At 36.4% G+C, this 14,093-nt stretch overlaps 1 protein-coding gene across 1 annotated transcript in view; it reads left to right on the forward strand.

Moving 5' to 3' along the window:
* Positions 1-2,317, forward strand: part of crbn (cereblon) — a 25,173-nt gene extending 22,856 nt beyond the window's left edge. Inside the window, exon 11 of the mRNA XM_088915441.1 lies at positions 812-2,317. Coding sequence (XP_088771567.1) covers positions 812-995 — 184 coding nt within the window. The 3' untranslated portion in view covers positions 996-2,317. The remainder of the gene's footprint in view (positions 1-811) is intronic.
* Positions 2,318-14,093: the final 11,776 nt, after the last annotated feature.

Consider the following 14,093-nt stretch of genomic DNA (forward strand, 5'->3'; position numbering starts at 1 on the left):
TTGACCTACTGCAGTTCTGTAATGCCATCCTTCAGTGGAATGGGGACGAAGACAGAAGACAGTGTTTGACAAATTAACTGCTGTTTCTGAGCCTGAGCTTAGACAGAATGTGTCTCACAGCCACTGTACACTGCTTTTCCTTGAGAAAGCTCAGTAGCCACTGAGTATGTCTGAGCTTGATAAGCTGAAATAATGCAGGACAAATTGAATCATTTGTGTTGGCAGCAGTGCCATGAAACAAGGCTTCACTCAGTTTATTGTCTTTAAAGGTTATTTATAGTAATGTTAATTGATAGGTTAAATGCAGATAATTGTTTTTCAGTTTTTATGTGATTTTTTAGCTTGGCTCTTCATTACTCAGGTCACTTTGTTATTGCCTTGCACAGCAAATTCAGAACTACAGTATATATTTTCATGTGAGGGATGCTTGGATGACTGAAAGAAGTCCCAAATAAACCATTCTGTATGAGCCAGCAAAAACTTTTTTGGAACAAAAGTAACCTAGGTTTAAGAACATGTTACTAAAATTCAGGCTTATTGGACTGCCAGTCAATTCCAGAAATCCAGTTTTCTGCACTGTTTGCTACTACTTCTGACTGATGCCAAAGAATGAGCTATGTCAGTATAGCACAAAGCATGCTAGCTGTCCTAATGCTTTGGAGCAATAACTTGCATGTTCGATTGGTATTAACACAAATTAAACTTAATGTTAAAAAGTAATGGCATGTAAGTCCATGAAATATGACATGTGCTTGTATGATGGTGCTTTTGCAAAGTGGTGTTTGTGACTGGAATTCCCTGTGTTTTGTAGATACGCCTGGACAATAGCGCAGTGCAGAACCTGTGGCTCTCACATGGGCTGGAAATTCACTGCTACCAAGAAGGACATGTCTCCACAGAAGTTCTGGGGATTGACTCGCTCAGCAATGCTGCCTCGCATCCCTAAGTCAGAGGATGAGGAGGAGGAGGAAGGCTCCAGGCAGCTTTGCCTGTAGTGTGAATCCTGAAAAACCAAGAAAGCTTCCTTGTCAGAATTCAAAAGGAAAGTATACTGGTTCTCAAATAAGTACATAGTAGTAACAATAAACAATAATGTAATAAAAGCTGGCTTGTGACACCCGCATATACCTACAGTTTATGTTTCCAGATGGTGGAGGTGGTTAGCTGTGTGAGAAACCAGAGAGCAATATGCAACTTATAATGTGCCAATAACTGCAGTACAGTGCTGTGAGCTAGGGAGAAAAAAGCTAACTTAATGCTCAACACTCTCATATCCTAACCAGACCATGCTAGCCTTTTGAAAGCCTGGTTACTATGGGTTCATTATATCATACAAGACATAACATATCTACACTGGAGATAGCATTGGATTTCTAGCATTTGAGTGATATAATTTTTTTCTCCCTTTTTCAGTAGCCTGTGGCAATCTAGGAACTTCATAGTTTGCAGTGTCTCAGTGGTACTGCAAAGAATGTGCAAATCTGCATGCAGTTCAGTAGGGTTTTTAGTATGGCTAGACATGTACTGTAGGGAAAAAGATACTGTTCCCTAAGTCTGTTTTCAGTAAATGACCTGTGTCAGGTGTCATTGTTTTAGTCCTCAGTGTTAAAGTTCAGATAACTGTGACATGTTACTAATTCTTTCTAAAAATAATACATTTGGATACAGTGTGTTCAAAATTTTACCATGTTCAAGGAATGTCAGACAAAAGAAATCAAGTACTGTATCTTTAGTGGATATATTTGGGGGTTTCATTAAAAGATTCCAGATTTTCATTAATATCCCTGTTAGATGTTGCATAATGTTCACACGCAGTTCACACTTATCACTGAGGGTCCAAGAAGGAACCAGTACTGCTGAAAACTGTACCTGTCTCGATTGGCTTCAAATGAGTTCATTTGAATCATATTTTTGTTAATTATGGAGATAAAAATAAAATGAGGCAGTTGCAAAGAGAGACATGTTTTTACATTTTTAATTGTGTTTTTTGTTTTGTGGTAGTTTATTTATTTTTGATTGAGATCTTTTATTTTTGGTACTTGCTGCTGTATGAGATATAATGTGGCTCATTGCGTCATTGAGTAATAAGACAATTTTATTGCATGCATTGGGAGTGGAACACCCAGACAGATCTCACATCTTAACTCTGTGTTGTTAAATGTCTTAAACATTCTTTTTAGTTCCTTATGAAAAGCAGGAAATTTTTTCTATGCTTGAATTTTTTTTCTCTCAATGTAATACTTGGCAGTTGCATGTTAAACAAAATTCTCGTTAATTTCCTGCACATATGAATTTATAAAATGTCTCCACACCAGAATGTTCGTGAATGTGTCAGTTTTGTTATCAAAAACGTTTTTAGTTATTTGATTTCATCTATCCATCCATTTTCTAGCTTCATCCACTTTCAGAGTCGGGGGAGCTTATCCCAGCAAGCAGTCGACAGAAGGCAGAACAGTATGCCAGTCCATCACAGGGCAGACAGGTACATGTACACATTCACAGAAGGGCCAGTTTTCCCAAAAGCCGATTATCCTAGCAGTGTTTTTGGACTGTAGGAGGAAACTAGAACACCTAGAGTAGACCCATGTGAACACGAGGAGAAACAAACTCCATGCAGATAGCACCCCAGGTTCGGAATGTAAATGCAAATTCAATCCATTTTTTAACTTTAACACAATTCCAAATATGTACATCATATAGGCATTTTCCGACTTGCAAAATGGGCACTCGGGTGATAAATTAGCTTTAAACTGAGCCATTATCAATGGTGTATAATATTTACTAAGGAGTACATTAAATTGACTTAATATATGTTTAGTGGTAGTTACATTTTTTTGTGAATTTCATTATACTTTCTGTCATTCTACTACTGAATATTCACATTGCAAATCCTGTTCACATTTTACCTTTTTTGGATAAAATCACACCGCATTTCTGAATTCAACACATTTTAGAGATAAAACCTTTAAGGGTTTAAATACCTTGGATTGTCTTCTCAATTGATGTTTGGTAAACAATAGAAATTATTTTTTTATTTTACTGTATCCAAGTTTTGTGTCTGCAAATATTTACACATTTTTTTAGGTATATTATGTTTTATTGTCTCAAAATCTAAAAAACGTTTCCTCACCACATAAATCATCTAGTTCAGTAATACTGTTCTCCTGCCATTTAAGTAATACTATCTAAAAGATCGTAAAACAAAGAGGTATCCCATAAAGGAATAAATTAAGTCAAAATTTTACTTTTTCCCACCAATTAATGACATTCTTGCCAACATTTATAGTAGTGGTGTATACAGTAATTGGATCACTATTTATCATATCTACAGCTTTCAAGGATTCCATTTAAAGTATGGCTCTTAAAGATGTATTCACCATCTGTTGCTCCAATAATAACCAAGAAGGCATAGCTATATTAGGTTTAATCAAATTCCAAATACATCTTAATTGACCAGCCAAATAAAATAACAAAATTTGGAATATTTAAACTTTTTCAAAAGGAGCTTACAGTGCTGAAACGTACCTTCCATTTTCCCAACATAAACTCCTGTAATATCTCTATTAGTTAATATTGCAACAGCTTAAGGTTCAATGGCTAAAGAAAATAAAATAGATACCTCTTCCCAGTGTAAAGGGCTTTGATAACTTATCATTAGTAAGTATCTGTGGTTTAATTGATTTGTAAAAACTTCTAATGAAATTCACAAATATACTGTATCTCCAAAATTCATCTTAATGTTTGAAATAAATCCCACCTAATCTATCAGGTGTTTTCTGCATCTATAGCTAACATATAATGTGAATTTACGTCTTTTCTTCATATTTTAATCATATGCAGGACCTTTCTAATATTTTCTGACCCCTGTCTCTGCTGAATGAACCCAGTTTAGTCATCATGACAATATCGGTTGGTCATCATTGGTATAACCGGCTCCAGTCTACATGGAAACAATTTTGGAACCTACATTTAGAAGAGACAGTGGTCTATAACTACACATAACTCTTTGTCTTTTATTGGTTTTAAAAAGACAAATCATAAAAATTTTCTTTATCCATGTGCACTTTAACTCTGGATAAAACTGAAGGTTTGTATGGTATCAAGCTTCAAAAACGATGTTTTCCCAATATAAGCATTTAGTGAAAAATTGATGGCACACATAACTGCCATCAATACAGTCCAAATAACTAATTTACAGCATACAAAAAGTGGCACTTTTTGGGAAACCCCACTAAAAAGATGTAAACAATATATTTCATTAACATGTGAAATGTAAAGTTCAGGCTAGGAAAATAGCACCTTTTTAGAGGCTTAGGTGTTGAGTATACTATTTCATATTGCTGTTAACCAGTAAACTTTCTACCAGTAAACTTTACAGTGAATTTCTTGTCTTCTGTTATTGTTTTCTACCTGTTTTTTTGTGCTGAACAGTTACAACATATCAGTAGCTTTTCCGCAAAAGTATAGAGTGTTTTTTTATTTCTTTTATGGAATCGGGAAGAATTCTTTGAAGTATGTCTCCTTTTCTATAAATACATATATAGTAATACAACAACAAACTTTGGTTACATCATTTGAATTATTGTAATTTAGGGTTCTCTTTATGCTGTATGTTGAGCATTTTTATTTATTCTAAAAGGGAAAGTAATAAAATGATTATTAAAAATGAAGCTATCACTATTACAACCCAGTAAAAGGATGCAGTGATTTCCCATTTGTTTGGTGGTTTAAATAGCTTAAGTAAAGCAAAAATCATTCTCTTATTCCTACAACAGCTGTTTCAAGTATTGTAGAAGTATACGCATTGGATTGTACTAGAACAAGGTTTTCCAAGAAGTCAAGTGTCTTAATATCCCAATTTGTTTTGCTGAAAATCGTGTTACATCTGGGCAGACTCATCACCTGACAGACGAGGCCAAGCTAATTAGCCAAAGAGGGAATCAAAAGCCCACTGAAGATGTTGCTGTTGCAGTGGAGCATCCATCGTGTGATATTAAATCGATAAAACATATTTCTACAAAAAAATGGTCATGCTAAAAGTATTTCCATAACATTCCTTAGATATTTTCAGATCTTGAATCTCATGTCAGTATTACACTATATTGAACAAACAATACCCAAATGTTACAATGATTGCATTTGAAATTAGTAACTTCAAAAGTAACATTCACCAGATACAGACCTTATATTGCAATAGTGTGTGTTTATTTTAAAAAGATAAAAAATACTTCATAACAGGGACTGAACAGAAACACATCTACAAGAATCCTGACAGAGCCTAGAGCCAGCCTTTTTTTTGGCCAACATAGATCACTTCCTCTCTCTCTCTCTCTGTCATGTCTGCTCTGCTCTTCCTGCTCCTTCTAATATCATCCTTCTTCAGATATCCAGTGCAACCACTCCCCTGGGGCTGCTCTCCGCTTCTTTTCCCTTCTGCTCTCATTCTCACCCATGTTGCTCAATTGCCAGCAGTGCAGTCATGCTGCCCCATGTTGTTTTGCTGCCAGCGCAGCCTCACTTTCCTTTGATCCATGTTTTTTTTGCACTGTGGGCCTCCAACCCACAGTGTCTTCACACCCAGCAATGTCCTTATTTTTTTGTCCCTTTCCACTTCCTCAACCCCCTCTTTATGTTGTCCCCATAGGAGCCATCCTGAGTGTTGATGCTCACTGTGCCTCGTCCACAGGCTGAGCACAAAGCATCAATCTCTAGGCTTATCACTCACAGTTTCTGTGTTCCGTCTTAACCCTTGATTTCCTACTCCAATCTGTTCCACCTGTACCCTAGCCTTTCTGGTACTTGAGGCTCACACTTCCAGAGCACACTGTTCAGGGATTTCTGATTATCCTGAAAGACCATTGCTTTAGTTCCTTTTTTAGGTGTTTCACCTGGAATTCATGCTCATAGTCTTTCAGATATAGCAAATGGATGAGTCAAGTCACACTTACATTCAGTATTCCACTGTTTTTGTCAGTCCTTCCATCCATTCACCGACAAGCATCAGCAAGTGGTTTGTCACAACTGAATGTAACAAAGTGGGAGTGGGAGGAGCCGCAGAGAACACCGGTAAAAGATGATGCCCCATCTGAGTGGGCAGAGGCACCAGTGTGAGGTTAGTGAAAACTAAAAGAAAAAAACATACAACAAAAGGAAAATGCACTTTGAATAGTGGCATCCAGGCTGGACTGACCCTATCTAACGGGGTCCAGTCTGGAAGAAAAAGAGCATGAGGCCAAAATGAAAAAAACTCAACTTGTCCCGGTGGAGATACACAGTGGGACAGGGGAGGAAAACCTCCACCTGTCCCAGCGAAAGATACATGGCAGGACAGGAGAAAAAATGAAACTAAAATGTGGCCTTTTAGTCCCTCCGGGACTGTCGCTGGAAGGTTCTCCCCTTGTGGGTGTTTGCTCGGCCCTCTGGGGAAGTGCTCGGTGTATTCTGATAGAGCTCCCACAGCTGTGGCTCGTCCTTAATCAGCTAGGACAGCTGTGATTGCTAAGCATCACCCTTAATTCAGGACTCCGCCTCCACCTTCAACAGCTTCAGGATTGTACTTCCAGATCAAATCCTAGACTTATGCTTCTCTGATACCTATTTTGCATACACCCACCTGCTCCACAGTCATGCAACAGTGCACCACAAGCTCTGTCATTGATGTAATGGAGTTCCTTTAATTTTTTTAATGCTTTTTTTGTCAGCATTGATCTTATGAACAGGCTGCCATTTGCTCAGCCAGGCGAGTTACACCTAATTTAAATTCACTAGCCCTATAGCTTCCATCATCCCATTGCTTTAATTAAGAGTTGAGCTAACTAGTGAAATGGAGTTTGTAAGCAGAAGTTTGGGAGGAGGTCAAATTCCTACTCTTGCCCACTTCTGCTTTTTTACACATCTTGCCCTTTTGCAGGCATCTTTTCTCGCACCCCTCCCCCACCCCATTTTCACCCTTGCAGCAGCTCCCTGGCTCATTCTTTCAAGTGAGAAAGATCCTCTCAGCCTTGATCTAATGAGTAAGTCTTTTCATTCATTAATGAGAATTTGAATGAACTGAAATCCTCATTTTGACGCTTTTTTAATTTGGCAAATAAATTTGTCAGTGTTTATTTGATAATTTAATTAAAATGTTTAGTTCCTTTGGGAAATTGCACATTTTACTTCACATGCACTTTAAGCATCTTGTCACCAAAATAGAAAATTGCTTTATGTTTTGGGGAAGCAAAAGCAATTCCATAACCTGATACATCTGTTGAAAGTATCCTGAATAAACCTTTACTGACAGTCCTCCAAGACACAAAAATTTCATAGTCCCTCTGCCTTAACAAGTACTACCAAGTGACATTTAAAAGTATATACTTCTGAGTAGTGGTATCTACTGCTCTTCAAGCTCATGCATTAAATGTGCTTTAATAAACTTGTGTGGAATGCCATGGTGAACTACAGTATGGGGATATTGTGATATTCCTGAAGTCCGGTATAGTTAAGTACAATAAAGGTGTGCTAAAATCATAATAACCCATAGAAACTACCCCATATGCATAAATTACAGTAGTAAACTTGCAGAAGGTTTAAAATAATCAAACAGTGATCTTAGGTCAACAGACAAAACGGAAAACACTAATTCAAATTTCTAGGGAAGAAGCAATGGTTTAAGAAGAACACTGGAATGGAAGTGTAAATATCTCACAGGGTGCAATCATGTTCATATTCAACAGTTAAAAAAAGTTTTTTTTTACTATTTATTTTCAATATATAGCTCTGTTGAGCATAGCAGAAATCAACCACATATGTCCAGTTTATATAAACTCCAGCTTAGGGAGAAGCATTAACACTGAGCAGAGTGACGTGTGTCTTATGGATAAAGTGTCACGCTTCCAGCTGATCAGAATGCAACTGAAAGAAACCACTATTGGTTGTATGCAGGTAAATATAACTGAAGTAATAAGAAAGCTTGCTAGAGGCATGAGTACAAAGTTAATAGTACTTGGTGTTTTTTTTTTAGTCACCAGCACACAGTGGGTTATTGCCCTCCGATGGGAAACTTAAGTGGACAAAGCTCAGAGTGTGGCAGAAAGATTAGAAGCTGAGATGGTCTCATTTGTATTCCCTCTTTTTTATAGTCTGGCACTTCAAACATGGAAAGGAAAACAAAACGCCGAACAGAAAAGAGAAGAAAATGTGCTGAGAAATAGCCACATGTGTACTGATTATAAAGCCCACATGCATGCCAAGGACAGAGTTTACTGTAAAAGAGAATGAATCACATATACTAATTATAATGCTGAAACCATTCCAATTTCTATTTCAATTTTATGAGTTGGTAATATAGGTTTAGCTGTATATTATTAAAGTGTAATAAATATCCAGAATTCACCTTGCCATACTCCAAGCCAAAAAAAGATTATCAGAATTTGGTGAAGCTTAATTTGCAATTTTATTAAAGAGATTTTATTTGCTTCATAAAAATTCCTACAAGCAATTTCTTTAGTTCAGTTTAAGATGCTAATGCTGTTACTCATTGTGGGCACTGCATTCCCTGACTGAATTCTTTAGCAAATACATGTAGAAATTGGGGAAAAAAAGATAATTTCTCTGATTAAGGGTCTATGTTCATCTCGGTTTTTGAGTTATAAACCTGCACATTACCTGCACACGCATGAATAAATTTAGCGCCTACAGTACATTGTTAACAGTCAAGTTTGAAAACACGTGAGATGTAAGGTTCTGATGTTGGAGAACATACTGTAATTCTTCCTTCTAATGACGAGGTTCATACCCAGCTGTGAAGAGAAAAGAGGTATAGGAGAGTGGATATTTGTCTTTTCTCTTGCTCATCTTTTTCTGCACATGCTCCCATTTATTTACTGGACATAAAAGAGTTTGAAGTACCAGTGCGTTACGAAGCAAAAGAAATGTGCAAAGTGCAGTGGTGATCTCATTTCAGAGAGGTGGCACTCCTGCAACTCTTTGGTTCAGTGTGGGTGAGAGTGGCTCTTTGACCTTTCAGGTTTGTATTGATTTGTGCAAACTGCATTCAAAGTTGAACATTGTGCAATTAGAGAAAGGAAGACTAAGGACATGCAAAGTAACAAACATCATAAACATTGAGCCAAAGTAAAAAGATGCAAGCTTTCAAAACTAGCAAACAAATGTTCGAAACCTAGAGGAAAGGAGAATTCAATGTATGGACAAACAGCTTGCAAAAAATAATGCAAAATTATGATCATCATGCTTTCTAGAGCAATTTCCATCAAACATAGGGTATTTTTGTATAATACTGTTTTTTTGGAAATCACAGAAAAAATGTTTTGCCCTCAAAAAACATTTTAGCCTTTAATTAAATTAAAAAATAATTTTCCATTACATAAGTGATATCCATTTGCAATTACATGTGAATCCTCTCTCATTTTCTTTTTCATGATTTTTTTTTCTTTTCCCTTTTCCTTTTTCAAATTAGTGAAGATGACAAGAAATCTGTGATTTTTACAGTTCATATAGATTCTCAACATGATTCTCAAGTGGTTTACCATAAAAATATCGAGGACAGTGTTTACTGTGTATCTAATTGGTGTTCTTTCACAACTGAGAATCCATATATTATTGGTATTAGATTTGCTGATGGATTGTCTGTTTTGTAATATTTTGGTAAAGTGGTGTTACAGCTTGGCAGACATAGTAGAAACATTACGCCAATATACTGTACTAAATAAAATCAAATTGTATTTTTTAAAAGCACCATATCATGACCTACATGTCAAGGTGCTGTGGATAAAATTCACTAAAAAGCACACTAAGAATAAGATAATTGAAAAAAACATACATATGCAGAAAAGGTAGAAATAAAACAATTTCAAGCTAAAAGGCCTATAGTAGTGTTTTAAAAATATTTATAGATGTAGAATTTAATGTGGATGAGGTCAAAGAATAAAAAACTTTAAGCAAGAGGTTGAATACAGTTTAGAATCAATAAGGGTTAAATTAAAAAAATATATTTTTAAAGCTTAGCAGAAGCACAATGCGATAGATCACCTAATTCAGACAGAGAGACAAACAGCTGTTTATATAATGAGATCAGAAAGGTGCACTGCACAGTTAACATGATACCAATGGGTGTTTTCAACTCCCAAGAAATAAACTGAATTCAGGAGGGACAATTAATACAAAAGGCTGTGGGAGCTTGTTTTGTCAAACTTTTCTTTCAAACAACAGCAAGATGAGTGTGGTAGGTCAGCTGTTTTAAAGAATGTACTTACCGCTGACACTAAAGGCCACAAAGGCAGCTAATATTTGTAAATAGTTACACATGAAGTGGAATTGATCATTATTAGATAACGAATAAGATCATTCGTGAAGGGTTGCAAACACATTCTCACATGCAGGATATAGGTTTTTCTTAGGATATAAAGGGTGAGCAGGGGAGCAGTTGGGTAGTGAAGTGAAGTAGGGAAGTTTTTAGGTGGGAGAATTGGAATGAAGTCGCTGAATGAAGTCTTTGTGTCATCATAGGTTTTAATGTGCTCATGTTTAAGTACAGTAGGTTGAGGCTTGTTGCAGTGAGCTACTTGTCTCTTAACCACTAGCTACCGAACAAGCTTGATAAGACAAGTCAACTCCTCATTTTAACCTTATTTTATAAAGTAAAAAGGTGAGAAGTCATATGTTCTTTTGTATAATTTATTTATAGAAAGTAATTGTAAAAGTTTTTTTTTTAATATGGGGAAGAAGCAAACAATGAATGAGTCAGGATTTATAACGTGTGACATGGAATCGGATGTACAATGTTCTTTTTGTATAAGTTTAAACATGTTAAAGACTCAAAATGAATTCATCCCCAAAAAATTCATAGTTTAGGGTAAAATGGCCTAAATGATTTAATGGTGAAACTAAGAAAAACATCGAAAGGAAGATAGTACTTTCTAGAAATGGCTAACAATATTGTGATGGAAGCTAGAGTAATTTTTCAATACGATATCAGTAGCAGTTAAAGTAAAAGGTTGTAAGATAATGTGATAAACATTATGAAATAAAAAGGCTATAGTGTATCTATTATATTAATACTTTGAGGAATTTTGCGATAGGTCTTTTTTGTAAAATAACAAATCAGTTAGTGACTGTTAAGTCAGTAGTAAAGCCCAGGTTTTATGAGGAGCTCTGTACTGTACAGTATGTACAAGTCCTGTATATAAGATTGTTGACTCAATGGAATTATTTTCACATTCTCCCACTAATCAGGCAGAACATTCAAACACCACACAGACAGGTCCCTGAGGTGGTCCAAGTCACCTGGTGGACCAGGGAGCTATGTGGAAGCACTAACAACATGAAGCACTAACAACAATTGCTACAACATCATGCACTTCATATCATGACATAGAATTTGTAATTCACGCAGTCTCCGAGACTGCTGTGCTCTTAATAGGGGAATAATATGAATTTTAATGGAGATTTTAATGAACATGGTGTGGGATATATTTACATTCCAGGGGGGATGTGTATGTTTATCCCAATATGTTGAGGATTCTGTGTGCTATAGAATGGAGTTTGAAATGACAGTTTAGGAAATCACACGCTGAATGTTGGCATAAGCCCTAAAAGTCAACAATCACTAAAAGTTAGTAATTAAAATATTATTAGTATAAGTATTAACCCCCCCCGCTTATTCATCTAGACGTATCACAATTTTAGCATACCTCAATGTGAATTATTAATTGCATTCCACCCACTCCTCGTTATCGCCCTTACAGCAGCTTCCTCACTCATTGCCTGTTAAAAGGAAGGGTACAGACAGTTTCATATTTAAGTTTTATGTTTATAACATATTATGTTTTCAACATTAAATCAATCTCATTCAAATTACATCTCAACGCCATCTTAATGGGGGTTTGACTGAACTGCAGAAATAATTGAAATTGAACACTACTGTCCGTGTCTGTGAAAATACTTCTTTGAAACTTCTTTTTCTCAGGTTTTTTCCCCAAAAACACTTTAGCATACAAGAAATTGATTACATATTTTAAATCTGTAGAATTAAATGTTAGGTGCGTTTTAAAATACAATTATATGGTTGAGGAATGGCGTTCTTTAACCTTTGATCCAAACAATTCACTTTTTTTTAAATGTAAAGCCCTTAACATGATCCTAGTATATTACCTTTTCTAGAATTTCCTGTTTTGTTTCTATTAGTTCTGATAATGTATTCTTTTATATTTATCTGTGCTCTAATTCAAAAACAAGAAGCTTCATTTGTCTGTTTTGAGATGCACTTTTCAAAGCAAACATAGCTGTTAAATACTGTTATGGTATTGTACTGTTATTCTCATCGAAATGAGGGCTGTTTCAGGTTGCCGTTCTTTGACATGTGAAATGTATCAAAACCATGCTGCATGTACTAAATAGTTTATTTACTGTATATAAATACAGTAGAATTTGCATAGGCTATAAATGAAGTTATGTGTATTATCAAAGTGCTGATGTTGATCAATAAAAAAAGTGTTTGCCAAACAAGGATAAATTCTTTAACTGCAGCACATCAGTTTCCATTTCATTCATCTTTAGATGTTTAATTGAATACAATTTCGAGTAATAAGGAAATACAGCTTTGAATCATGTTATTAGCTGTATATAGTACTTAATCATATCAAGACAATATACTGTAGGAAAATATAATAAAGCCAGGCCAAGTCAGTAGCACCTGCTTTGACATGGAGAGTAAGAAGAAGGCAGTTCTTAAAAACAAATCTCTCCCCTCTCAGCACGAAATGCATATTTGGGTTATTATTACCCAATACATCTAAAGATGCATTTTCTGTACACAAAAGTGCTTCAGGGGATGTGCACATACCCTTCATACTGAAGACACGAGACTGTGTTGCATAGTTGAGCACATGTGTATCAATGTGTCTTTGAAAATAATAAGGAACAAAAAACAGTGTGAGCTTTGCAAAAAACTCCAAATCAAAGATGTCAGGAAGACACTTCATATTTTGTATATTTTTAATCTTCTTAAAATGGCTAATACCCTTATTCACACCAGCCTGGCAAGAGATAAGAGATGACTGTCTAATTGATGCTCGTAGATCCCAAAACACCTAAGGGAACATGGGCTCTTTTTGAAGTAGTCCTCTTTACGGATTAAATGACAGTGCTCCTTTGTTTGCGAAATAGATTTAGAAGAAAATAGCCATCAGAACATGACACTGACATGAGTCCTGACATTATTACGCTTTTGAAGGTATTAACAAACAAGTCAGTATAAGCAATAATAAACGAGAGTCTCTGAGATCTTTCTGTTTGTAATTCCTTTCAAGACGGATGCAATGGAGCTTTGTAAATAGAAGAAATCAAACTCTAATCTCACCCACTTCCTCTTCTACGTATATTTTACTTCCTGAGCACCCTTTGTATCCATCATTTTTATCATTTTTTCACCCTCCTGCCTTAACCCAATACTCACTTTGACAGAGGCTCCTGGCTCTTCCCTTGAGAAGTGTGTGTGTGGAGGGAATTCTGTCTGCCTGTGAAAAAGAGAAAACAGAGATGCGTCAAACTAATGGTGTCAATCACTTACTACTAGAATGCAGTAAGTGAAGGTGAATGTACTGGCCTGCCTGGTATGGTCAGAAGTGAACGGAGAAAGATGGATTCCAGGCAGAACCCCCAAAAGAGCAGATGAAATCAAGATCCTCGAGGGCAAATAGGAGTTTAGAAGAATTGGGAGGGTCTCTTAAGGGTGGAAACGTTTAGGGTGGAAAGAGATAGATAACTGGGAGCCAGCAATGTGCCTGACTGAATGCCCTCAATTCTGGTAGAGCTTTAGGGCAGGAATAGGAAAGGGCCAAAAGTGCAGTGGGTTGGACACTCATCAATGAAACAGGGCTGAAAGAGGAGAAGGAGGAAGAGCAGACGAAGCAGGGTGTGGCAAGGAGAGGGGGGAGAAGAGGAGAAGGGGAAGTAGTTGTGGTGGTACAGTTATTCCGGAGCTCCGGAGAGGAGTGAAGACATCAGAAGGGATGCAGAAAGGCTGAAATGGGTGTAGAGAAACAGAGGTCAAGGGGCCATTTCTTTAAAGTGGAATGAAAAGAACAACTCCCCAC

The sequence above is a fragment of the Atractosteus spatula genome, chromosome 5 (assembly GCF_055471065.1).
Source record: "Atractosteus spatula isolate fAtrSpa1 chromosome 5, fAtrSpa1.hap1, whole genome shotgun sequence".
Taxonomy (NCBI): Eukaryota; Metazoa; Chordata; class Actinopteri; order Semionotiformes; family Lepisosteidae; genus Atractosteus; species Atractosteus spatula.